The 27340-nt window shown below is 40.9% G+C and overlaps 1 protein-coding gene across 16 annotated transcripts in view; it reads right to left on the minus strand.

The window, feature by feature from the left end:
- Nucleotides 1–27340, minus strand: part of mical3a (microtubule associated monooxygenase, calponin and LIM domain containing 3a) — a 193901-nt gene that overhangs the window by 89165 nt on the left and 77396 nt on the right. For all 16 annotated transcript variants that reach the window (XM_074677102.1, XM_074677101.1, XM_074677098.1 and 13 more), the window contains 6 exons: nucleotides 12859–13265; nucleotides 9892–10099; nucleotides 9686–9802; nucleotides 9452–9553; nucleotides 8733–8888; nucleotides 4750–4850 (listed from right to left, as the gene is read on the minus strand). In XM_074677102.1, the coding sequence (XP_074533203.1) occupies nucleotides 4750–4850; nucleotides 8733–8888; nucleotides 9452–9553; nucleotides 9686–9802; nucleotides 9892–10099; nucleotides 12859–13137 (963 nt within the window). In that variant the 5' untranslated portion in view covers nucleotides 13138–13265. The remainder of the gene's footprint in view (nucleotides 1–4749; nucleotides 4851–8732; nucleotides 8889–9451; nucleotides 9554–9685; nucleotides 9803–9891; nucleotides 10100–12858; nucleotides 13266–27340) is intronic.

Below are 27340 nucleotides of genomic sequence, written 5' to 3' on the forward strand. Positions count from 1 at the left end.
GACACAAGAGGGGGGATTAGACCCAGTGATTAGATCAAGGTAAAGACAAACAAGGATATTAAGTATATGACAGAATAAGCTGGATTTTAGTAGACCAAGTCTTTGATGTCTGTAAAAAGTTAGGATTCAGTTTATTGAAGGGATGATTTGGTTAGTAGATATAATTATTAACGGAATGAAAACGAGACAAGCAGAAGTTTTTTTACTCTGTTTATCTTTAGTTAATCTGTAGATGTTAGACAAAGAAGGAAAAAAATCGACCAAATGTTTCTCTTTTATTTAATGTCCAAACATTTCAGGCAACAATACAGCTGCACATGAAAATAAAACAGACACATGTGAAAAAAAATAAAAATCACTTCATCCCTTTTTATGACTGATACCAGCCTTTAAACAGTTTCTAGATTAGAGAAGGTCTGAAGTGGCGGATACCAGTGTTACTTAAACTGACAGGTCTGAAGGTAAGACAACACTTAACAGTCAAAACTGAGCACATTTTCTGTAAGGCTGCTGGTAAACAATGTCTTATTCATTTACAGGGTCTCAAAAGAGCTCACACTGCTGGTCTTGGCTCTAGGGATGCACCAATACCGATCCTGGTATTGGGTATCAGTGTATGGGTACCCCCTCAAAGCTGGATTGGTATTGGTAGTAAGATGCCCACTGGAAAAACTGAAATCTTATCAAGTGCTTTTGTCTTATTTCAGGTAAAAACTGTCTTGTAATACTAAATATGAGCCACAGTCACCTGACCAGTCCAGAAAAATGTCTTGGTTTAAGTTATTTAAAGACAAAAATTAGGTCTGAATTGCTTGTAACAAGTAAAATAATAATATTCTGCAAATGGAACAAGAAAAAATTGCTGAAAATTTGCTTAAAACTAGAATAATTTTTTGATACAAGAAACTTTTCTCTTGTTACACTGGCAGATTTGTTGTCCTTGTAACAAGCAATTCAGACCTTATTTTTGGCTTTAAATAAGTTGAAATAAGCCATTATCTGGACTGGTCAGATAAATGTGTCCCATATTAAGTAAAAAAATTGATTTTCTACTGAAAATAAGACAAAAACACATGATAGGATCTAAACTTTTTCCAGTGCCGATTTCCAGTGCATGGTGCTGATCCAGGCAACTAGCTCTCTTTTTACCAGTGCATTTGGCTATTTGATTTGAAATGTTCCCTCTGATGCACTTTCTTTGTTTTTGCTGCATTACCAGTCCATAGGGTATTAAAGTTTACATTTGAATAGTAATTTCTGTACATTCTGAAGAACTGTTTTGCAGGTAAACATTTAAATATTTCATAGTTCAAATAAATATTAACTGCAGTAATTCCATATACATATTTTTTGCCTTTTACCTTAAACATTACTGATTTGATCCCACAGTAGGGCAGGCAGGTTTTTATTTAACACTGGTATTGGTATCAGTTGATACCCAAAGCCCAGGTATCGGTATCAGTATCAGAACCAGAAAAGTTGGATCTGAAAGTGACTGACAGAGCTGTTAGCTGTACCTTCACTATGAGTGCAAACCTATTAAAAACTAAGAATGTAGGAGAATTAAAACAGGAAATTAGTATTTTTCTTTTGATCAGTTGTATAACAATGTATCTAAAGCAAAAACCTTCATTAAGAACAAATGAAGCTAAATGGTGGAAAAAAATTGAATGCAGACAACTAGACTGCAAAAGCTGAAATCTGAGCAAGTGTTTGAGTACTAATTCCAGCACAAGTTGTTTTACTACTGTAAACATGAGCCTGGATCAGGTCCAGAAAAATGAGCAGTCTCAGGATACTCAGAGATGAAAATGACACCAGGTTGATCATAAAGTCAGCCAGCGGTTCATGAAAAAACTTCTTTTTCAAGTTTCTTGAAACAGGAAAATCTATTAAAAAACATTAAACAAAAACATGTTTCTTAAAATAAGACATTTTTTCTGGACTTGTCAGTGAATCCGGCTCATTTTTAGACTAAGAATACATGTTTTGTTACAGATAAGACGTAAACACTTGCTCAGATTTCTGTCTTTGAAGTGTGATAGTATCTGGCTGCCAACAGAAACACAGTTTTAAGGAGACAGCCTCTTGCAGACTTTATCAACACCCTACTTGGAGGAACAAGAACTTAAAAACAAACCCTTCAGTTCACAAGTCCGTCCGACTTGTAGCATGAAATCACTGCATGCTTTCAACATGACATGTTTTCACAGAGGGCGGTGAGCAGCAGTCTCCCATCTCAAACCTTCCTGCTCTGCAGTGCCAGGAGGGCTGCTCGTGTTGACGGTGTGTGAGAGGAAGGGCTGGGCAGTGGAAGATATGAATGAGGGCTGTCTTAAACTGTAAGGAGTCGTTACGTTACTGCCATGCCTTCGCCCTTCCTCTCACCCTCTCCAAGGTCTGAGTCAGTGAGGCTGCTATAAAAAGATCTGTCCAGGACTTTTTATTAAAGGGGGAACTTCCACAGGTTATTATTCTACTGAGTTATGACTTTTCATTAACATGTGCCTGCATATTTCACATCCCTGCTCACAACGAAAACAAACACAGACCTGCACACGCAGGCAGGGGGAAAAGTTTAAATTATCCTAAAAGACTGAAGACTGTGACATACTAATTTGAGTGTAAAGACAACAAAGAATCAAAACCTACACATAATTATAGCACAACTTCCGCTATGACTGTACCCGAAGAAAGACGTGCTGTAAGGTTTTTCCTGTTTCCTGTGGAAAGTGGCCAGGGAAAGGAAACTACCGTGTAGAACCTGGATGCAAACACTGAGCTGGTTCTTGGACACTGTTGGCTTTGTTAGACCATAAGAGTCACAGTAAGAGGAAGCAAAAATTACAGTGGACAGTAGGTGTCAGCTGATTTGCAAAAGCAACATGAATGCAAACACAGTAACACAACAGTAGTGCAGCCACAACAGAAGTTAAGAAGACAGTTTTCCTAACCAACACAGAAAAGTTGAGAAATAAATGAAATGACTGTTTTCTTTTTACCTTCAGCTATGATAAATATAGCTTTGATGTCCATCAGGATAACAAACCTCTTTAAAACTTTGGTTGTGGGTGTGCTTCTGTTGTGTTGCACTTTTTGAATCTGTGTTGTGGCTTTTGCAATCATATTTTTTGCATTCATGTCGTGGCTTTTGCGTTCATATTTTTTTGCTCTTGCATTCATGTTGTGGCTTCTGCATTTGTCTGTAAGTTGCTTTTGCATTCATGTATTTTGCTCTTAGTAGCTTTTGCATTCGTGATGTGGCTTTTGCATTCCAGGTGTAGCTTTTGCATTTGCATGTTACTTTTTTGAATTCGTGTTCTTTGCTAATGCATTCCTGTTGTGGCTTTTGCGGTCATGATTTGTGCTCTTGCACAAGTGTTGGGGATTTTGCGTTCATTTTTTTTGCTCTTGCATTCATGTTGTGGCTTTTGTATTCGTTATGTGGCTTTTGCATTACTGTTGTAGCTTTTGCATTTGTGTGTTTGTTTTATGCATTAGTGTTTTAGCTTTTTGCATTCATGTTGTGGCTTTTGCAGTCATGTTTTTTGCTCAAGCATTCCTGTTGTGGCTTTTGCATTCATATTTTTTGCTCTTGCATTGGTGTTGTGGTTTTTGCATTCATGTTATTTACTCGAGAGTCATGTCATGGCTTTTGCATTTGTGATGTGGCTTTTGCATTTCTGTTGTAGCTTTGCATTTGCATGTTTGTTTTTTGCATTCGTGTTCTTTGCTAATGCATTCATGCTGTGGCTTTTGACTTTGTTTTTTTTTGCTCATGCACTCCTGTTTTGGCTTTTCAAAGCATGATTTTTGCTGTTGCATCAGTGTTAGAATGCAAGTAAGTGTTGCATTCCTGTTTTAGGGATTTTGCATCCATGTTGGGGCATTTGCATTTGTGAAGTAGCTTTTGCATTCCTGTTGTAGCTTTTGCATTTGTATTATTTTTTGGAATCAGTGTCTTAAGTGCTGCATGCATGTTCTGGCTTTTTCATACCTGTTTCTTGCTAATGCATTCGCGCTGTGACGTTTGCATTCATGATTTTTGCTCTTGCATGTGTGTTGTGGCTTTTGCATTTATGTTATTTTCTCGTGCATACATGTCATAGCTTTTGCATTTGTCTGTTGGCTGCTTTTGCATTTATATGTTTTGCTCCTGCATTCAAGTTGTGGCTTTTGCATTTGTGTGTTAGTTTTTTGCATTAGTGTTTTTGCTTTTGAATTCATGTTGTGGCTTTTACATTAGTGTTCTTTGCTCTTGCATTCGTGTTGTGGCTTTTGCATTTTGTGTGGTAGCTTTTGCATTTGTGTGTTAGTTTTTTGCATTTGTGTTGTGGCTTTTGCATTTGTGTTTTTGCTTTTGCCAAAGGCACACCTACTGGCCACCATAAAACCAGATCCAAAAATCGAATGAAACCCAGTAGAGACAAGAGGTGACGTGTCAAAGCTCAGAGAGTTCATTCAGAAAGTTTTAAAGGGGGTTAACCTTATTTAATCTTATGGTGTGATGTTCATGGGCTACCTCACGCTAAGGTGCTTCTTCTGATTTCCTTTTTACTGTTTTTGTTTGTGTCTATAATTCATGTTGAATTTATGGTTATTAAAATGAAGAAAGAGTGAGACCAGCTGAGGGAGAAGAAGACTCTTGGTTTTGATGTCTGTGCGTGCATACAGCCTGAATGAGATTCAACAATCGTCTCTCACACAAACACACCGCATGGCGCCCCGCTCTTGGCTCTGATAACTCACATGCAGAATGACTCCTTTCTCCAGCAGACTCTGTTTTTTGGCAGTCATCACAAAGTAGTGCGTGTCATCTTTGTAGTAGACGATGTTTTCCAGGTCAATACCTACAGAGCGCAGGAAAAAGAAGTATTGTCAGGTCACCAACATAATCATCATTCTCCTTCTCACTTTAGCTTGTTGTCGTGTCGTCATTAGAGGAGCAATTATTCCCCTCAGAGCACAGACCAAAAGGACAGGGGACATTGTCGCGTCAGCGTTAAACTGCGGCCGGCTTGGCCACAGACCTGATGTGAAGCATTTTAATTGGATGAGCTTACAAATTTGGACCGGTGATTCAGGGACAGACTGTCCTGTTAACCTTTATTTCACCGAAACACCTTAGAAAGTCAATCTCAATCAGGGTGGTGTGAGATTTTTAGATCTCAGAAGAGCTGGTTTGGTCTTTATGATGCATCCTGAAGGGCTGCTTCTTCAGGTGTGTTCAGACCCTGGGTTTTGTAAAACCATGTACAGAGAAGAGACAAAACTCCCAGAGCTCGCCTCCTGTAGAAACTGTGAGAACCAAGGCCTGTTTGTTTTAAAAAATGAATGGAGATCAGATCTTCTCTTTAACACTACTTTTTTTTTGTTCAGGAAAACTTTTTCGTGGATGAAATGCAACAAGGTATGGTATCTATCAACAGTTACACAGCGCTGTTGTTAGAAATGTGACAAGCAAACTTACTAAGTTTGGACTTTCGTTTTTTTGTTTTGTTTTGTTTTGTTCTTTTATACAACCTTTACTTAACCAGGAAAAAAACTCTGTTTTAAGGCTTCAGCTTTTTTTCAAGAGATCGGCATGATTTTTGTTTTGTCTGCATTTAAACCAGTTTTAAGCCATCAAAATTTGGTTGAATTCAAGTAAAAGCAGTTTGTAACTGTGCTGTGGTGGGAGCATGTATTGTTTATATAGATAGTAAATAAAAGGGGGCCAAGGACCAAACCTTGAGGCACACCTTTGAACAGTAAAAGTCTGCCTGACATAGTCCCACTAACCTGCACGCACTGAGTTCTATCTTGAAGACAGTTTTCAAAACATCTGACTGAAAGTCCTGATAAAACCAATCTGTGTTGAAGCAGTTTGTGGTCTACCATGTCGAAGGAGTTGACAAGTCAAAGAAAAGCGCTGCCAATTCCGTTCGGCATCTAAAATGTCAATAAAATAATAGAAAAATATTTAAAGAGACTTTATTAGCCGACTTTATTTAGCGCTACTCACAGCCTGGTGCTCTGAGACATGTCTGTAATGTGTAACGTTAGTGAATCCTGGTTATTTCCTGCCAGTCATCTACCAATCAGAGCTAACGTAACCTCACTCTTCATTTTATTGATAGACTCTCAAGTTTGAACAGACCACTGCAGAATAACTGCTGACTAGGGCTGCACGATATGGCCAAAATCCAATATCTCGATATTTGTAGGCTATATCTCGATACACAATATATGTCTCGATATTCTGATTTCTCCTCTAAGTCACTATATTAATGGTAAATCCAACTCTTTGATGCATAAAATGAGATCAGTATAATGATTAAAGCAGACTTTTTAGTTGAATTTTTAAAATTTGAAAGCAAAAAGAGAAATCTCAAATCAGGTAAAGTTTAGCAAACCTTTTATTTTAAACCAAACTTTATGTAGTTACATATTTTTAGTTGCAGTAAAATAATTCATTCAGATTTATTCAACTGGATGATTATATCATATAAGTTGATATCACAATCTGAAAATATAAACTAACGTTGGAGATATTATTATTTTTATTTCCATAAATCAGCTTCCTGGATAATGTTGGTCATGCTGAAAGGACTCTGGTGACTTCTGTCTTTAAACCTGGGGTCTGGTTGAACTGTATTGGATTTGGGTTTGTTTTCTTGCAGTATTTTGGTATTCAGCTGTAAAATAGCATTAAACTCATCCCCCGTCATGTTTCGAGCACTGATCAGCTGATTGCTTTGACCGAAAAGCTCTGGGGGGGGTAAGTGCGCCGAAAAGCGAAAGTGAAAGTTAAAAACATTCCGCGTTTGTTTCTCGTTGTGGGGAGATGGAATAGAATCAGGGATCATACAGGCAGCTAAGCAAGCCCAAATAAGCAACTACACTCGAGAAAACAAGCCCCAGGGACCTGCAACCCGAGACTGATAAGACGTGCAAGCGACTTTTCTTCTCTCCTCTCCTAATATCAAAACACGCATTCGCCGGAGAAGTTTTCTGGGTGGGCGGGGGAGCATGGTGCTCGCTGTGAGAGGAGCACCAGCTGAGCAGCAGAGAGTGAAACGAGCGAATCACCGAAGAGATGTAAGTTCTGACGACTGATAACATTTAGTTTTCTGTTTTTACGCGATAATTGCGATATAGCCGTTTTATACATCTCACGTGTAAAAACCCGCGATACATCGAGTAAATTCGATATATCCCCCAGCCCTACTGCTGACTGTGGGTTGGAATCAACATTAGCACAAACAGTTTAGCCCCTGAGTTATAGAGAGTGATAAAGCCAGAGCTAAAGGCTAATTAGCCTTTAGCCCGGGCTGTACACGGTGTGAACAGTAGGCCGAAACGCAACAATACTTGTGCGTTTCACCTTAAAATTATTGTTGTGTAAACGGCCCCTAAGAGGAAACATAACAAACACTAACACGGTTAACTAACGGTAACGGTTGCTAGGCGCTACCCAAGTAGCTGCCTGTTGTAGCAGCTCTCTCGTCTTTGTCCGTTTCTTGTAATTTTTTCGTCTCTTTTTCGTCATCTTTGTATTTGGAGTGGATCATCACTTTGTGTGGTTCGTTGTCGGTCACGGACACCAAACTTTTTGTGGCTTCGGCGATATTTTTTACTACTTTTCTCCTGTGTTTGTCTGGAGATCCTACATGTAACCATGGCTGCATTGTTTACATGCGAAATTAGCTGTTAGCAGCCTGTAGCATGTAAATGCTAACTAGTGTAGGGCTTGATGATTTCCCTCGAGCTGAGGAGAAGGAGGTGAGGACGACGTGCTGGTTCTTGGATGTGAGCTGGGAGGTGACAACGTGGACCTGTCCTTCCATCCATCGTTGTTGGGAACGTGGGATCTCGCTCCGGGGGATGGATGAGCTAGCTGTGCTAATCCAGCGGCATCATGCTGTTCACGGACGTGGCTGACGGAGCTGACATCGGACGCCAGCCCGACATTGGAGGAGCTTCGCCTGCTGTGAGCAGACAGGATCCAGGAGACAGAGACTGAACAGACTGCTGGGGAGGTTCAGTCCTGGACCCTGTGGAGGTGGAGACTGGCTGGGCTGGAGAGTGGTGGACGGGCTGTCATCATCTATTTTCTTATGGACATTTTTGCACTTTCTATACTCTTTCTTACTTTTGTTTTCTTAAATGCTGCGGTGACTCCTGAATTTACCCTCGGGGATAAATAAAGTATTTTCTATTCTATTCTATTCTATTCTAACACAAGAGTCACTCATCTTTTTAAGATATTAAAAAGAAGGGAAGAAGAAGGGAATTTTTCACTTCATACTTAAATCCTTAGACGTTGGGTTGGGGGAAAAAAGACACCTGTGTTCCTTTGCACAGCCCACGGTGGAGCAGCATGTCTTGCCCTTGCTTTAGTCATAATGCTGATCACACAGTCTCCACAGTAAGTAAAGAATAGCTGGAGTGAAGGAGGACGCAGTAAGTAAACTGCCAGACGTGTTAGCATCATTCTGTTCTGGAGATGTGTGTAGCCCAAGATGACGTCATTATGGGCTATATTTTCTAAACAAATCTCTTATGGAGAGATTTTTAGAAAAGGGGAGCTAGCAAAGAAGGGGTAGGTGGATTTTTTTTCATATTAGGCAGTGTTGTAGACAGTCTGGGTACAAATATTTTTGTTTGTAAATGACATAAAAGTGGATTTTGTGTAATATGTCTCCTTTACGTCATGGTTTGTTTTTGTTTTGTTTTTTTCTCTGGCTGACCTGTTGCTTCTCTGAGGTCTTGGAAGAACTTCTGGTTGAAGATAAAGGCCACCCCACTGATCTCCTCAACTTTTGCTTCTGCCGTAGTGTTCCTGTTGATGAAGTTAGCAGTGATGGCGATGGCGAGCTTTCCTCTGAACTCCTTACGCCTAAACCCTGCAGAAAAACAAATCAAAAGAGGCAGACATTAGGTCAGGGATCAGGGCAATAAAAATGTTACATCAGAAATCTTTTAACATCACTTAAAGAGGACACACTGAACACTGTAAATGCAACCAGATGTTCTGTTTCATGACAATGGAAACATCTTTCTGTGGTCACAGCTCATGGTAATCCCAGAGGGAGTCTGCTGCTGCCCTCTTCTGATGCTGCAGGCAGTAGGACAGAGAGAGGTCATGGTGCTCGACTCCACAGGGCTTCCCTCTGCCAGCACTGCTGCATGTGAGGCCCTGACGCTCAGAGAAACAGACACTTCAACAGTCCCTATTCTTCCTGCTGGGAGGCTGTCAGGAACACGCTCAGAACGTAGCAGCCACACACACAGATGCGCACAAGTGCTCATTTATCCTTGGGAACCGCAGTGAAGTCAGGTGCCTGAGCACGGCTGTGCACAAGTGAGATCATAACTGTTCCAACAAATAAAGCGTTTGTGTTTTCCTCTCTCTGTCAGAAGAAAAACCACATTACAGCGCTCTGTGAGTCAGAGCACGCAGACTCGCCTGGTAGCGTGTTCCTCCTTCCATCTGCTCCAATGATGACATCAAACTCCAGCTCGTTGACAGGGTGTGTCCTGGGGTGGACCTCGGCCCTCCAACCTATCCCTGAGAGAACACAGCGTGTGTAATCAGACAAAAATGCCTCAGCAGAGCCAGCTCAAAGCGTCTGACAGACAGCTCTCTGACACAACACATGCTCAGTTTTTGTCTTCCCCAGCAGCAGTTTGAACGGCTTACTTTCAATGTCTTGATCCTCAGGGGGCTCAATAACACCTTTGAACTCGACATTGACGTGGATCTCAATGCCCAGCAGGAGAGACACTTTGAGCAGCATGAGCTGAAGTTGACGAATACCTGCAAAACACAACAAAGAAGAAAGCGTCTGAGTGACACCAGAGCTGCTGCACAACAACACGAGCTGTAAGAGCTTCATCTGTACTCACTGATATGATCGATAGCACCAGCACAGAATTTCCCGTAGAATTTCTTGGCCCCGAGGCCCCTGAGGTCCTGGATGGTGAAGGGCCAGAGGTGGAGCACATTGTTCCTGGAGAAGGCGTCTCTTTTCTCCAGGAGCACCACTTTTGCACCCAGGAAGGCCAGCTCGATGGCCGTACGTAGGCCACATGGTCCTGCACCGATGATCAGACACTGAAGACACAGTGAGACAGAGGTTACAGCCGAGCTTCAAAAAATCACATTTACTGAAGAACAGCCGGGACGGCAGGAGAACTGTAGATTTTTAACTTCAAGGTCTAAACCAGTAGTTCCCAAACTTTTGTGCAGGGCCCTTTTTTTGAGCATATGAATATTTTCAAGCCACCCATCACCACTTCCACATTGACACAAACGTACAAATCCTCCACTTCTAAACTCCACCAGACTTACTTCACATTATAAGTTGTACAAAACAGCAACTTCTTACTACACAAAACTAATGAATGAAAAACTGACAAACCACTTTCACAGCTGAAATATAAAAAGTGTCACTGCATCGAGTATCATACAATTTTACCATGTAATAGTGTTCATGGCTTTAAACACATCTTCTCAAAACTGTATTTCTGCATAAAAAATCATAGTTTCCTGTCTTTGCTTTGGAAGTTGCTACATTTGGTGAAGAATCATCATCTGATGTGCGTTTAACTAGGAGCCCTGTCACAAGCTTGCCGCGCCCCCCCTGCAATACCTCGGCAGCCCCCCCTAGGGGGCGGGCCTCCCAGTTTGGAAACCACTGCCCTAAACTAACTAATGTCTGGATGAGACTTAAAAAACCCTCGTAAGCCATTTGATCCAAGCTCTAAACACTACACAGCCACACTGAAGATGTCTGAGATGCTTTCTGCTGTTTGTTATGGAGGCTCATCTTTACACACTTCTTTTATTAACTCTTAATTTAAGGTCTTTTTTAAAAAGTTACCCTTCACAAAAGAATTTGGCAGCAAAAGAAAAATAATAAGATCCAACACACTGCTGTTTAGCATCTGTAGAGTTCTCACTTAAAACATCACTCTGAAAGAGTCTCCGAGCTCTACAGTATTTGTTGCTGATTACACTAATTTTTGCATTGATTTATTATAAAAGATGATAGTAGCTATAAAAAATTCAATTGGACCTTTTGATGATCAAATGGTAAAGGACAAAAAGGAGCATTATGCTCAATTACAGATAATGAAAGTTAAGTCTGTATAAAGTAATGTGACATATGCTTTTATTGGCTTGTTTTAGTGATGTTAAGGTATAACACAAAGGCACACTGCAAAAGGAAACCGACACAAAATATGGGGTTTATTGAACAGTGAGTTACATTTCAAAGCTGAACACCTCGACTGAACAAAAACAAACACAGCTTGCTTATGATCCTCAGCTCTCATTCTGCAAACTGCAAACCAGAAAACGACCCAGTAAAAGAGTAAATCAAATTGAACTGTGAAAAAAAACCTTTAGAGATAGACCAAAATGTTTTTTTAGGGCTGATACCAATATTTTGGGCAGATATTTGCATTTAAAATAAAAATATTGGCATCAAAATCTGAATAAAACAAACTCCAACACTTAACTTTGTTTAAAGAACTTTAAGCATGTGTTTATTAAAGAGCCCCCAGGCCCAGCAGCTGTCTTATTAAGTTAAATGAAAACTTTAAAAATAAAGAGCTCCCTAAAGTTTTATACAGTAAATAAATTTTTTTAAAAAATGTCTGCGTGCCACCAATCAGATAGTACCGTGGAAGGGACAATGCTAGAGAATGAGTAGTGACTGCAGACAGAGAGGCGCAGCTGCATTGGAGCCAGAAAAACACTGTCTGAAATATAATTTCTTATTGGCTGTCGGATTAAAATAAAAGGCTGATATGCTTCAAAATGCTAAAAATCAGTGCAGACAATTGTCCTGGCCAATAATCGGTCTATCCCTTATAAATATGTCCAGTCAACCATAGCTCTGGCGCCCTGATCCTGCATAAAAGAAAGAGATAAACTGATCTGATCCTGTTATCTGGTATTAGCCCTATACAGACTCAAAACATCAGATCAGATATTGGTGATGAAGAGATAATCTAAAGGGCAGATCTATTCTACTCAGTTCTATGGTCTCTTGTGAACCTCTTTGGTTAGCATAGCGAAGTATGAAAGACGATAACTACAGAGGCTCAGCATTTTAGAGGTTTTTGTTTGTTTCATCAACAACTCTGACTACATTTTGAAATATACGTCACCATGCATTTTTGAGCGGAATAATAAATAAGTCAGATTTCTATATGTTGAAATCTCAGTATTTCAACAAAATAAAGAAGCACAAGAAATTTTAAGAAAGAGATTCAACCCATGTTTTATCTTCTATGAGCAGACAGTAACATCTTCCCCACTGAGTTTATGTGGAGTGAGACATCTCACATTATTCCTATCTCTGCAGAGAGTGGCGCATTTCATGAAGTATTTCAACCTCAATGCTGCAAAACAAGGTCTGCCTCTGAAGCTGGAAAGGGATCTCACTAACCATGAGAGTCTGTTCGTTATGCCAGAGCATTACAGAGACACACGTTGGACATCTTCCCTTACAGACATGAACTGTGAAAAATCTTCGTCTCCCCTTTTCAACTCCTCCTCTTCCTTCTTTCCTCGCCCTGAGCAGTCCAGCAGACTCTGTGACTGTGTTACGAGCTAAAACTGAATCATCTGTCTGACATTAACACTTACTGAGTTAACAGCTAAGAGGAAACACATGGATGAGTAAAGATTTTTAATGGCATCCTATTAAAGGTGATGTTTGTTTTAAAAGCTGGGAGAGAAGTTAATTATTTCTTCCATTCATTTATGGATTTGTGGATTAGTGGAGAAGTAGTTTTTATAACTGGTGAATGAACCCTAAACCTAAATGACTGGTACAGTCAGCCGTGGTGATTCAGTCCTACCTTGGAGTTGGCACAGGCACGGCCCTTCTTGTACTCTTTATGGCTCGCCCTCTTGTCCAATTTGGCCCAGAGCGCCTTCGCCTTCCAGTAGTTGAGTTTGGACTTGAGCTTGTGGTAGAAGATTCTGGACTCTGAGGGCTTCACCTCCAGGTGCTCACACAGCTCCTGGAAGGCCTTGAGCGTGCCCTTACACGTGGTCGCCTGGACAAAGTTGTCGAACAGGACATGGGACTTGTTCACCCCATCTCCTCCAGTTGCACTGGCGCCTCCATCCCCCATGGTCCAGCCTCACAGAGGGCTGTGAGGGCCCCTCACCCCCTGAGGGAAGGGGTCTGTGTGTCCAGCCCCAGCCCTGGAAGAAGTCTCTGTGGTGAGGGCTTTAACTCCCAGCTTCAGACATCTTCACTCTGTCAGACACAGACAGAAAAAGAAAACTCAGTGATTTGATAAAGAGAATCACACCTTTGTTTACAAACTAACTTCATGTTTTAACCTGACAGAGAAACTTTTTTTACTATGACCGCCTTTAAACGCTCAAATGATATCAATGCAGCCCAATCCTGCACAAACAAACTTTAATCAGACCAAGCAGAGATCCCTACAACTCAATGCCTCTTTAAGAACCTTAATGCTACAGTCCCTGATCTTCTTTAACAAGACAAACATACGTTTGGCCCATGGTCAGCCAACCAATTAAAGCAGCAAAAGGGATCACGACGAGTCACTTAAGGTCTCTGGGTCATTCTCCTGCAGCCACTCAACCCCTAACAACCTCTTATCTGTCCAAGAACGAGGCTGCAGGACACAGGAAGGGCACTGCACCCCACAAAACATCCAAACAGGAAACACAAAGGGCACAAGGACATGTCTGTGTGGCACAAATCACTGCAGACGGTCAGCAGACACAGGAAATGCAGAGTTCATCCAAGAAAGCTGTGAAACAGAACACAGGCCTGGTCGTTAAAGAGTGTTAGTGTATAACAGGATGATTTATTTACTGTACACACGTCATGTTTCATGTTAAACCCCAGTGAAAGTTGACTGCTGTATTTTGTTTTACCTGCTCTGACTTGAAGCTGAGCATATGTTCTGTTTTGTTATTTTTTTACCTCAGGGGACGAGATCATTCACGTCCTTTATGCAAGCTGTGGCTCAGCTGACATGACAGGAATGTCTTCACGGTCTCTTTGACAGCGTTTAGCAGCATGAGCACTCTTAAAAAGTTCAGCTTTCTTCAATTTCAATACAGTGCATAGGTGAGAAAATGAAACAGGTGAGCCTGAAAGAAATCCTGTCAAGTACCGTGACACAGATGACTGCAAAAAAACAAAGTTTGATCCAGTCTGTTGGCAGCAGACGCAGAATTACGTAACATACCCGAGGCAACAATTTAAAAACGTGCTCTGCTTGTCAGAGCTTGATAATGACTTGCCAGAAAATAAACCTGCACCTCAGCACGGGATGAGAAAAAAACAAACTCTGACAGTTCAGCAACTGTCAAGAAATCGTTACAAATGAGCCTTGACATACGGTTTTTCATATTTTCTATCATGAAGAGATAAAGAAATTACAAGCAGCAACACCCCACAGCCTCCACTAACCACATAGACTTGGTGGCAAGGAGCTTTAAACAGGACATTACCCCGTCACTGGATACAAAGCCAACAGACTGATACAGAGCTAGAGAGACTTCCCACACTGGCAAAGCTGGCACACCAGTCTCTCTGCAGACCAGCGTCATCACTGCCCTCTGAGCGTGTGAAATATTTCTCTGTTCAGTTCTTCTGATTCCACAGTCGATGGTTAGAAATTCCATCTGTGACTTCATGTCAAAGGAAATTATCTACAAGTTTTGATGTTTTGGCAGGTTAAACAATTCTTTTGCTTCTGTATCAGCTGAGATTTGCGCCATTTGATTTATTATAGTGAATTTGAAAAGCATCATCTGAAACTTAATTCAATGTTTTGAAACTTAATTTGTTTTGAAATTCTAATTGGCCTATGTGGCATGAATATTACATTATCTACATCTGTGGGGAAGAGTTATCAAGCACAGATTCCCAGAAATCCTACTGATGTCCATAAAAACTTGAGCAAATTGGATTATTCAGTAAAAGATGGACCAATATATTTTTTTTTCAGGGTTGACGCTGATACCAATTATTAGTAGTTAAGGAAGCTGATAACTGAAATTTGGAGCTGATATTTATTTGCAGTCAAAGTAAATTTATCGGCCTCAAAATTTTGATAAATACAAACTCCAAAACTTAACTTTTTTCAAATGCCTTTAAGCATATATTTATTTAAAAGCTCCCAGGCTGAGCAGCATATCTGATAAAGTTAAATGAAAACTTGAAAAAATACATAGCAAAAGTTTTCTATAGTACATTAAGTTTTACAAAATTTCAAGTTAGTGAAATAAAACTGTTCTGAATTGACTTGGTGCTGCCTTTTATTGGAATGTAATGGGTTTACAATTTTTTTCTGTTTAGTTTTCACATGAGTGGCTATCTAGCGCTGCCATAGAGCAGAGAAACTCTGAGCCTGAGCCATGGTTCTGCTCTGACCAATCAAATTGTACTAGGGATGGGTGAGTAGTGATAACCAGATATAGGTATCGGGCCGATACCAGCCTGTTTTCAAGGTATCAGTACTCGTGAAGACTCCCAATACCAGCAGCAGATACTCAAGGCAAGAAAATCTTACATGGAGCAAGTCCTCCTTGCCACTAGTTGCCGCTAATTGCTGCAGTTGAACACCATAACAAATGTGTGTCAGGTCCTGTTCAGACAACATGAATGAATCACGGAGAGTTAACAGTTAAACAGTTTTATTTTGCACTTCAGTTTACTTTAAAAAAAATCTTAAACTCTGACAGTCGTTAGTTTTACTGTGCACTTTGATTATTATTTTTAAATATTTATTACAACAAATCATAAACTCAAAGGGATTTATTTGTGTTTTTTTTTTTTTTTAAATCAAAAGTACTAGTAGTATCGGAACTTGGTATCGGTGAGTACTCATAAGAGAGTACTCGTACTGGTATTGGCAAAAAAGTGGTATCAAACATCCCAAGATGGTACTGTGGGTGGGACAGTGCCAGAGTAGAGACAGAGTAGTGACTGCAGACAGCAGAGCGGCTGCATCTGGGCCAAAATAACAGTTTTAAATTGGTTTCTTATTGCCATATGCCTCGAAATGCAGAACACTGGCCCGGACAATAATCGTTCCAGAACCACTGTATTAGAACATATCCATTCATCATATTTAACTAGCAACAACTTTGCACAGTCATTAAATGGTTCGCGATCTCCTTATGTTAGATAGCTAGATCTTTATTATCCTCTAACAGGGAATGCTGACTATTCAGAGAATCGGATAGAACTATGAAGTAATACCTTTGCCTAAAACACCTGTGTCTAGTAGCTAGCTATGCAAGCATATCAGAAGCTATCTTGAAAAGATTTCAATACCTGACTGAAAAAATAACAGGAACACAGGAAAAACACCTGAAGCCTGACGTGTTTGCCTCCAAAGTCACACCGTGTGACCAGTTCTTTTATCTTCAGCAGTGTTGTTTACTCATTTCAAGTGAAAGGATCAAATTCAAACCTAACCTTTTTACCACCTTGGTTCTGACTCATAGACTGTATATAGAGTGGACAGCGTGGCTCTGCCATTTATCATTGTACGGTTTTGAAGCCAAGATACCGTCGTCTCAGGCGCCACCATTGTAGCGGTTTGGAGCCAGATTCTGCGCAGTAGAGACGATGAGGGATTCTGGGAGAATCTGAGTGGTGCTGGGTGACAATACTAATATATATTTTTTTTCTTTCGAGAGTCTAATCACTTCCTGATTCTACCTCCCGACATATTTTACGATCCCAGAAAAAAATACAGGAGAACAGAAGCTGTCAATCATCGTCAAACGTTACATAAAGCCTCGTTTTTAACCTCGTACAACTAATGAAAATGAAACTTTTCAGAAAAAAGAGGACTTGAATACAAGGCAGCCAAATAATATTTTCAAATCACCACAACAATCGGACATGAGAAACATTTTAACGAGGAGTATTAATTTTTTAAAGTTTGACCACAGCTCATCTGGAATGGCTGGAAAGCTGTATTTTTAAACCTGTACTGCAGCCAGTCACCAGGGGGAGCAGTTTTTGTAGAGACCTCATTTCGAGCTGACGTCCATTTTTTTTACAGTCTATGTCCTGGCTTAGGGGGCACAGATGGTAACAATAGATCTGGAGATCGATGAGAGTTTAGTCCTTTAATTCTTCAGCCTAATGAAGATTTTAAGGTTTGATGCTGCAGGTCCAGGACAAACCAAAGTTTTAGTCTCATGCTGACAACCAACAACACATTCATATGTCCATACATTCGGATATAAGCTAAACACACGTTGATAATCTTTACAAAGCAGCTTTTACCTAGGCTTTGAAAAAAAAAAAAAGGAAATGTGAGGAATGCTAGCTCCGCACCTAACAAGAGATACAATTCTTCTTTCAGGCATCATAAAGCTGACAAAGAAACTAATTATTATCATCAAGTCAACATTGGTAACAGAAAAGTTATAACATGTTTGCTGACATTTGATGAAAGAGTACTCACTGTTTGCCCTTTTCCAGTAATTACACATGGCCCAGCTCAGCTAGCTTCAGTTCAGAGATTATGTAAAATGCTCAATTGATCAAATGCTTGGATAGAAAAACAAAACTATCCCAAATAATACATTTTTTTGCCCCTTCAGCCACTTTCTCTATGAAAACTTCAGCTTTTTTCAGTCCAGCTCCTCAGGATGTGAGTTAGTTCATGGAAACAAATGTAGTCTCAGTCCCAGTGGTAACACATGATGAAAGGGAGGCAGGTACAGAGGTCAGCTGGCCTCCTTTTCACACCCTGCCAGCTCCACACTGCAGAGAAAACAGGCAGCTCTGAGTTTGGCTCTGCTTCAGTCAGTCAGGATCAGGACTGGAGGGTACCACGCCAGCATGCACAGAAACAGCCTCATCCAACACAAGTATTAAGACCACTGACTACAGCAAGCTCTGTGTAACTGAGCAATCACAGCTTCATCATTAGGGAAACATCCTCCTCTTCACTACAGTCATCATCAGCAAACATCAGATCAACAAAACACAGCTCCTCAGACTGATCCAACGTCACAAGGAAAGACACTGCTCGTGATAATTACTCCATCAATGCTCTTTAAAGCCTTTGTCGATAATAACGACTGTGGGATTAAAAATAAGCGCGGCTAATACATGAACATCACTCAGCGGTTATCAGGCATCTGGAGCCTGTTCCTGTTTATGCAGCAGCCGACTGCAGCAGCAGACTGAGGGGAGGCCAAGTTTACAGCTTCTTAATGTGGAGTTAATGCTGCAGGCCTGTGATAACATTATGCTAACACGCAGAGATAAGAGACAGTTTGAAGGTGGTTTTCTGCACAGAAATGAACCACTGTGTTAGCGTAAGCACTCAGTAGCTCTTAGCTAAGAATGTAACGTGATAACATTCATGGAGGAGAGAAATGCAGTGCGTCAGCAGGAAAACAAGTTTAAAATCAGATAAAACTGGACAAATCTTCTCTGAATCCACAGTTTGTGATGGTTAGTGGAGTAATATGCTGGAGAGGGTGCATTTAGCAGGTGGTTCAACATCACAATCCCAACAGTTTAAATATTTTTGATGATATTTTTTTTTATCAAGGTATGATTTTCTTATTCAGTAAGTTTGAGCTTGTTCGAGGAGCTGAGAAAAAATCTTGAATCAACTAAAATATAAAGTATTTGCTCATGTTGGTGAAAGTCAGACCAGAAGAATTCCCAGTCTCTCTGCTTTAGTTGATTTTGGCGACACATGTGGACAAGCAGGACCATTTATCTCCTTGCTGTCATCTAACACGCAACTCACAATCAATCACTGGAGAGGAATGTTTTAAAACGGATGTTTCTGCAGCGCGTTGAGGATCACCTTGTCTGACCCTCCTCCACACCAGGAGGGTCAGGTGTAAAAATAATCATATGGAGATGATAATCAGTCTTCTGGATGAAGGTTCAGTTTGCTTTCAGAGAGTATTCAGCCCTTTTTACACCATAACAGTCCAAGGACTAGTTCAGAGCTGGTTTGCTTTATCAGGAACCAAATCTTTCAGACCACCGACTGACTTTAACTCTTTATCACCAAAGTATCAAACAGACCACCTGGACTTTTTTAATTTGGTCCTAAAGGAGATCATTACCAGAGAGTATCTTCTCTTCTTTCAGGAACCGTTTGATTTGTTTCACTTGTCCAAATAGTTGGAGAGTCACAGCAATAATGAACAGCTTGCATCAATCATTGCTTGCAATTGAAACATGGTTGTGCATGGATTACTATGCAGAACTGTAACACTTGGATATTGCTGCAAAGCTTGTCTTTTTTTTTCTTCAAGAAGCTGTTTGACTTTCCTTGTTGGCCAGATTGGTTGAGGATAGGGATGGGTACCTTTCATGTGTGAAACAGTATGGCACTGTTTCCCGGTACCTGGCAATCAGTATTGGTACTCAACAGCACCAATTTTAGGTACTTTTGTGTGTTTATGTGGTAAAAAAATTAGTGCTGCATGATTTGGGAAAAAGGTGCGATTGGCGATTGGATGGACAATACTGCGATTGCGATTGTGCTTGCGATTTAGTAAAAAAAGTTGTCATGAGTCTACAGACCTGTATGGTTATCATGGAGAAAAATCAAGAAAAAAGCAGAGATGGATTACTGAGGATTTTAATTGTGTAATAATTCTCAAAATATCCAAACTTACTGTATACAAACAACATTGTACAGCACAACAGTACTGTTTTGTTTGTATTCAAAATAGCACATTTATGCCACTTTTACTTTGCACGTTTTGAAAATTACATCTTTTTGCTGTGTCATTCAACCGGTAACCAAAATAACACCAAATAACAGAGGTAGGGCTTCTTTTCGCCTTGAGCGCCTCTCTTACTTCTTTGTGCTCCATCTTGTCTGATTAAACCGCCGTACCAGGGGGGGCAGGTAGTCACATGACCAGTTGAAACAGTGACTGATTAGTCATCTCACGCTCGCTCTCTTACTCAGTCACACACACACACAGACACACACATATCACTCACACAAACACTCTAATTTTTTTACACTTTTTTTAAATAATTGCACAATCGCACTTCTTTTGCGATTACATAATTGCACGTGCTGACATTGCATTGCGATAATTGTGCAGCACTATAAAAAATATCAACTTGTTTAATAATAAAAAGTAAATTCTTTTTAATTTAATGTATTTATTCTTCAATATATGACCCTGTAATGTTGTGTTCATGTCCAGCATGGTAAATCACCCACTCTTCCACTCCATCACAGTCACAAGGATGCATTTAGGTACCTAAACATGGTACATTTTGATTTTACATGAATTGGTACCTGGCACTTCTGACAGAATTTGGTCAGTACCTATAAAAGTACCTAATTCGGTACCCATCCCTAGTTGTGGAGTTTTACAGCATTAAACCAGAAAAAAAAACAGTTCCAGACTAGAACCAACTCCCTATTGGGACAGGAAGAAAAAGCCACTAAATCAAGGACTGGAGGCTGGGTAAATGTGGCCAAAATTACACACACACACAAAAAAAAGTCAGTAGGTTGTTCTCTCACAGGAAAACTTGCCCAAAAAGTAACAACTTGTGCAGTTGATCAATATCTGGGGGAGTGTAAATGGTGATTACCTTCTTATTCCAGACGTGTTTTGCTGAACCCAAAAAATGTAAACAAGAACGTCAGCTGTCAGTTATCACTAAATGGGGCGTTGCTAAGCAAGACAACGCTCAGTTTTGCTACAGTCTATGTTCCATACATGTCGGGTTATAAGGCCACCTAAAATATTGCCTACGTTTTATTCATCATTTTCATCCAAATATTATACCAAATAAAATAATGTTAGTGAAGGTTGATTTCATCATTTATTTCCATCTATAAGCACAAGCAGCAGAGTCCTTGACGTTCCTCCCGTTAGTGTAAACTTCTGTAAACTTCATCCTGATCAGTTTGAAGGGAGCCGTAGCTCCGACCTGTGCCGTGCTCACGCCATTAATTCACTCACATACTCTCCCCTGGCTGACTGCTAGTCCTCTTTCTCCTCCTCCTGTCAGGACAGAGTTATTTTTTTCTGTCATTCTTCTGAAATCAATAGAGAAGTGTTTTCCTGCTGCTTTTCATCTGGAAACCTGTTAGCCCTGATAGCATTCAGGTCCTTATCTGTGGATCAAAAGATAAAATGTGATGTTTGGTGTTTGAGTGAGGGTTAAAAAAGCAGGTACTTCAGAGCACTATGTCAAAGATCAGACCAAAGATTAATGTTTGTGTTTGTAAACTATGCTGTGTCCGTGTTTGAAGCATAAGGCTGCTTTCCTGAGCTTCATTTGAGCTTTCCTCTGATCAGCAGTCTGACAGCTCCGCTCTGAAGTATTACTCTCTGACCCTCCAGATCAATTTCAACTTTATGACAAAAAACAAATAAAGAGATCAAACTCATCAGAGGAGAGGTTAGCAGGCCAGCTGAAACTCCTTAATAAACTATTTTGAAATGAGAAATCAATGAGAACAGAAACTTTACAGCAGTGTTTGTTTACTTCACAGGGAAATCTGATCTCTTTGGTTATTCCAAGAGGTGATCTCCTCTTTCTCCGCTTTAATTTCAATTTAAGGACTCAGTTTCTGGAGGAGTATCAAAAAGGCGAGCCCAGGAGGAGAGGACACTTCAGACCTTTTAGACGCCCATCTGAAGAAGCTACACATCAACTCTGAGGTCTCAGGCCCCGTTTACACGGAGACTCCCGCAACGATTCTTCCTTTGCGTTTTCAAAAGCCACCCGCGTTTACACGAGGACGGCGTGAAAACGATCCGCGTTCATACGACCCCAGGAGGACAAGTCTCCTCTTCTGTTCTTTCTTTTTCTGCCGTTTTGTTGTGTGAGACGGTCGGCAATCCAACCATAACGCGCATTACCGCCAACTACTGGCTCAACTGGAAATGTGGCTGAGCGCAGAGCCTTCACCTAAAACTGCGAGTGCGCATGCGGTGACGTCAGCGTTTCACCCTGAGACGCTCCACTCTGTGTTTACACGAAGCTGGATGGAGGAGCGGATTCAGATCTTTCCACTCTGGGGAGCGTTTTCAAAAGTTTGCGTTTTCACTGAAAACGCAACGTGGTCTCGTCTAAACGGAAGGCCAAAACGCAACGAAATGTTTGCGGAATCGACCGTTTTCGGCGTCGTGTAAACGGGGCCTCAGACGAACAAAGGAGCAGGTTTTGGCCACACACTGTGTCAAAGAGTGAGTTTGCAGCTCAGGCCAGTCTGCAGAGACGTGCTGCACCCTGAGTCACCTTAAATGACACCAATAAACCTGGTCAGACACATATGCCTGATCAACAGGACACCATAGCCCTGTTTCCACCAAGCAGTCTAGTTTAGATCAGTACGATTTGGTATGGGTCGGCTCGGTTAAGACTGAAACTGTTAGCATTTCCACAGCTAACTGTGCCTGCTTGTGGTTTGCGGCATGTAAGCCGGCAGCTGATAGCTACATCAGTTACATAATAGTGTGATGCCAATTACATTACACATAACAGCTATGGGGCACTCATCAGTCACATGAGCTGAGCTGTGCCTCTGATTGGGCGAGCTTGTGGTCTAAATATCCTCTAAACTAACGAGTTGGAAAAAAATTAACCCCCCATACAGTGTGTCCCAACCATAGACTATAAAAAATAAAAAATGGATGTCTTCTTGCTTGGCTCGAAGTGAGATCTCCACAAAAACTGCTCCCCCTGGTGACTGGCTGCAAAATACGGCTTTCCAGTCATTCCAGATGGGCTGTGGTCAAACTTAAAAAAATTAATACACCTCAAAGAAATGTTTCCTATGTCCGATTGTTGTGGTGATTTGAAGATATAATTGGGCTGCCTTGTATCCAAGTCCTCTTTTTTCTGAAAAGTTTGGTTTTTATTAGTTATACGAGGTTAAAAACGATGATTTACGTCACATTTAACAATAGTTGACAGCTGTCGCTCTTGTGTATTTTTTTCAGGGATGGGAAAATATGTCAGGAGGTAGAGTCCACTCAGATTCTCCAAAAATCCCTAACAGTCTACTGCGCAGACTCTGGCTGCAATTGCTGCCAATGGCTGGGTCTGTGATGGGGGAATTTTGGCTTCAGAATTGTACAATGGTAAATGGCGGAGCCACGCTGTCCACGCTGTACAGTCTGTGGTGCCAACAGTGAAATGAGCAATATGGGCAGGAGACATTTTTTGAACTGGACTGTAAATAGGTTAATTTCTTCTGTGAAAAACGGCTTTTTTTGGTTTGGTGTGAACTTCCAGCCTCAAGTGGACGCTGGAGAAACAGCAGATTTTAGCACTACAGAATTGTCTCATATTCTTAGACCACAGGTCACCGCTTGAGAAGAAGAAAAGGTGACACAGTAACCAAAGAGAAACGATGGGAGACATCTAGCAATTTATCTTCTTTGTGATTGGCATGTGGCTCTTTGTCACAAAGTGCAATCAGTCTTTGTTTCAGAGATGACTGCAAGCAATACAGCTGCTATTGCTTGGTAAGTGGGGATTACAATCAACAGACAGCAGTGTTGTAACTCCACCTCCTGGGGTGGATCAGTTTAGTCTGGTACCTAAATGAAAGGGTCCCAAAATATGGGACAGTTGGTCTTGGTTATTTAGGGATCTGTCCCAGTATTAGTCAGTGGAAACACTAAAAAAATGAGTGCCGTGTGAGGAACCTCTTGTTGAAAACGGGGCTTCTGCATCATGTGTAGGGATGGGTACTGAATTAGGTACTTTTATAGGTACCGACCGAATTCTGTCAAAAGTACAGAGTACCGATTCATGTAAAATCAAAAGGTATCATGTTTAGGTACTTAAATGCATCCTTATGACTGTGAGGGAGTGGAAAAGTAGGAGATTTTCCATGCTGGCCATAATCACAGCATTGCAAGGTTATATATTGAAGAATAAATGTGTCAAATGAAAAAAAAGGTATATGTTTTATTTTTTTTTAAATTGATATTTTTTCCACATAAATACAAAAAAGTACGGAAAATTTATACCGGTGAGTACCAGTACCAATTGCCAGGAACCGGTACCGTATCGCTTCAAATGTGAAAGGTGCCCATCCCTAATCATGTGTTTCATGGAGGGGAGAAAAATCACATCAGCATGATGTAACAGGTAACAGTAAAGCAAGAGGAAAATGTTAATAGAACAAGACAACATCTAAATGTCCTTCTGCAGGGGCCAAAAACCAAACAAAACCCCAATGAAGCTTTCAAAAGAGGAGCTATGACAACAGGCTCTCCTGACAGCGAGGTCAGCAGCAGGATTTCACACATTCACAGAATGTACACATGCATGCAAAAGCCCTCCACACACACACGCACACTCACACACAGAGCATGCCTTTGTTTTTTTACTGGCTGCATTACATCATCCTCTAATCTAAAAATAGATCCAGAGATTAGGCCACTGGGCTACACACTGGACCGCTCGGCTTGTAGGTGCTGTCAACACGCTGGCTGCCTGTGGAAATACTAAACGCTGAAAACCATTTAATACAAAAAGGCTTGTTGAGTTGTAGTGGCTTGTTTGGGTTTCCTGTGTGTTTTTTTTTTTTTTTAATCATAGTCACAAGGTTTACATAATGTGGGCTGGGTCACTGTTTTGTTTTTTCATATTTTCTGCATCTCACATCGTCTGCACAGCTCAGTTCAACCCTAGATGCCTTGAATGCCCAAAGGAAAAAGAGAACAAATGATAATGTGCTCAACTCGTGACTCCTCTGTCAACACAACAAAGAGCAGAGTACAGAGGAGAGTCAGAAGGTTTGGTGTGGCGCTCAGTCACTGCACACACTCTGAGGTAAACACTCTGAAAGTGGACTGTAACCCTCTTCAGAGACACAGAACGGCAGTAATGACTGGACAGACTGTAAAGCTTGTGTGTCCTGAAATGGCTTGTTGTCTTCCTCTGTCAGCGTCCAGCTCGTGACCCATGATTGATGCTCAGAGCACACCCTGGAGATGTCTCCTCCTCCTCCATCAGGACAGAGGAGTGAAGTGAACCATCATCTCTCTGTAAACAGTGGACATTTTCACATAATGGATTTAAAACCATTTAGTTCATCATGAGGTTGATGTTCCTGTTCTGAAATACCAGCCTTATATCACAGCTGGATTTTCCTGTTTATTGTCTGCACTCATTTCTTCCTGTTTGCCTTCAGACGACTGCTGTTTTGTCTTTCTTCTTCAAAGTTAATGATCACCTACACGTCCCTCTTGCATTCATTATAAAAGTCACTGGAGATGGCTGTAATACAGTGGGAGCATAAGGCATAATTAGAGAGAAATGCAGCAGCAGCAGGTGTGGTCTATTCAGAGGCTGCCTGCAGGCTGGGGACAGATCAGACTGACAGCATAACTGCAGCACTTAACTCCTTCTTTCTCTCTGCTATTTGTTGGTCATAGTTCAGATAGCATGAAGGAAACGTGCACGAACATGACTGAAACTACTGAAAAACACAGATTTTCATTTCAGGACACAGGAAGGAATCCATTTCGTACAAAGCGAATACTCTGGATTTTATCCGTGCAAAACAACTGTCTTCTTATTAGACCTGGGAGTCAAGGAAAGCACAGTTATGTTACCCTCTGGTCCAGTGGTTTCCAAAGTGGTCAAAAACTTTTAAAATTACATATTTCCTCTATTGTTGGAAAAAGTACAGATAAAAATAAAGGTAATTTTAGGTAAAACCATACAAACAGGAAATGTTTCATTTGTTTTCCACATCTTTGGTGGTTTGTTCTATTTTTGGATTGGCCCATTGTTGTTTTTTCAGTGGAAGGGGGTTGCTGGTATCTGGCATCACCATTATAGGGGTCATGGGCTGAAAAGTTTGGGAACCCCTTCTCTACAACAAATTCTCAATAATGCACAATAAAGTTTATCCTATTTCTAACAAAGATATAGTCTCCACCACATCACCCATCTGTTCCTGGTACCGTGAAATGAAGCTAACCGCTAATCAGCCACATTGGATATGACGCAGGCTTTGAGCTTCCTTTCTAACAGCTACAGCGTGCCCATCAGTTGAATGAGCTGAGCCATGTCTCTGATTGAACAACCAAACAATCCAAATAACTTCTAAACCGTCAAGTCAGGAGCAGAATTCACCCCAAATACAGTGTGTGTGGATGGTGAAATCAGAGTATCCGACCAAAGATGATTTTTGAACCAGGCTGTAAATATGTTGATTGATGCAGTAAAAGTCTGTTTCTTTTTTTGGCACGGTGTGTACATAACTTCTGGTCTTTATTATTTGATGGTTCATTTTCATTTCATTTTCCACCACTTATCCGGGTCCAGGTCACGGAGGCAGCTGTGCCATCAGCAATGACCCCTGTCCCCAGCCACTTCCACCAGCCCCTCTGAGGGGATACCAGGGTGTTCCCAGGCCAGTCGAGAGATATTATCTCTCCACTGTGTCCGGGGTTTCCTCCCAGTTGGACATGCCCAAAACACCTCCAGGAGGCATCCTCATCAGATTCCCAAACCACCTCATCTGGCTTCTCTTGATGTGGAGGAGTAGCTGCTCTACTCCAAGCCTCTACCGGATGTCCAAGCTATGAACCCTTTTCCTAATGCTGAGCCCAGACACCCTGCGGAGGAAACTGATTTCAGCCACTTGTATCCGCGATCTTGTTCTTTGGGTCACGACCCACAGCTCGGGGCCAAAGGTGAAGATTGGAACGTGGATTGACCGGTAAATTGAGAACCTTGCCTTCTGGGTCAGCTCTCTCTTCACCACAACAGACCGGTATAGCGTCTGTATCACTGCCAACGCTGCCCTGATTCGTCTGTCAATCTCTTTATTTGATGGTAAAGATCACAAATATGCAACCAAGTATTTCATATTGGAGAAATGAAATTGTTTGCTATTTCGTCTTGGCACATGCGACTGAAACAAAAAAGCTGACGACAAGAACAAGAAACACAGAGAAACAGGAGGCAGACGTTTCCAAGATTTGTAAATATTGATAAGACAAGATCAGTTCTGAGCATTGACATAAATCAGAATCAGATTTAATCAGAATTAAACAAAATCAGATTAACTCTAGATTTAATTAGAATTCAGAATTTGGTTACAATAATATTTGGGAAGGAGTTCAGAGAGCTCCCCTTTACCCTGTCATTGCACACTGTTGAGTCTTAAGTGTTTTAATTCAAAAAATGAATTATGTATCCGGGTAATGCATTAAATCAACAAGTCTATTGTATATTTTTCTTTCAAATACTAAAATAATTTAGGTTTCAGAGTTTATAATTTGAAGATCAATGCTCAATAGAAATAAAATTAAATTCAATCAACTCTTTTGAGGGTC

The sequence above is a fragment of the Halichoeres trimaculatus genome, unplaced genomic scaffold (assembly GCF_033239565.1).
Source record: "Halichoeres trimaculatus isolate MK-OKI-2021-1 unplaced genomic scaffold, fHalTri1.1 fHalTri1_scaffold_10, whole genome shotgun sequence".
Taxonomy (NCBI): Eukaryota; Metazoa; Chordata; class Actinopteri; order Labriformes; family Labridae; genus Halichoeres; species Halichoeres trimaculatus.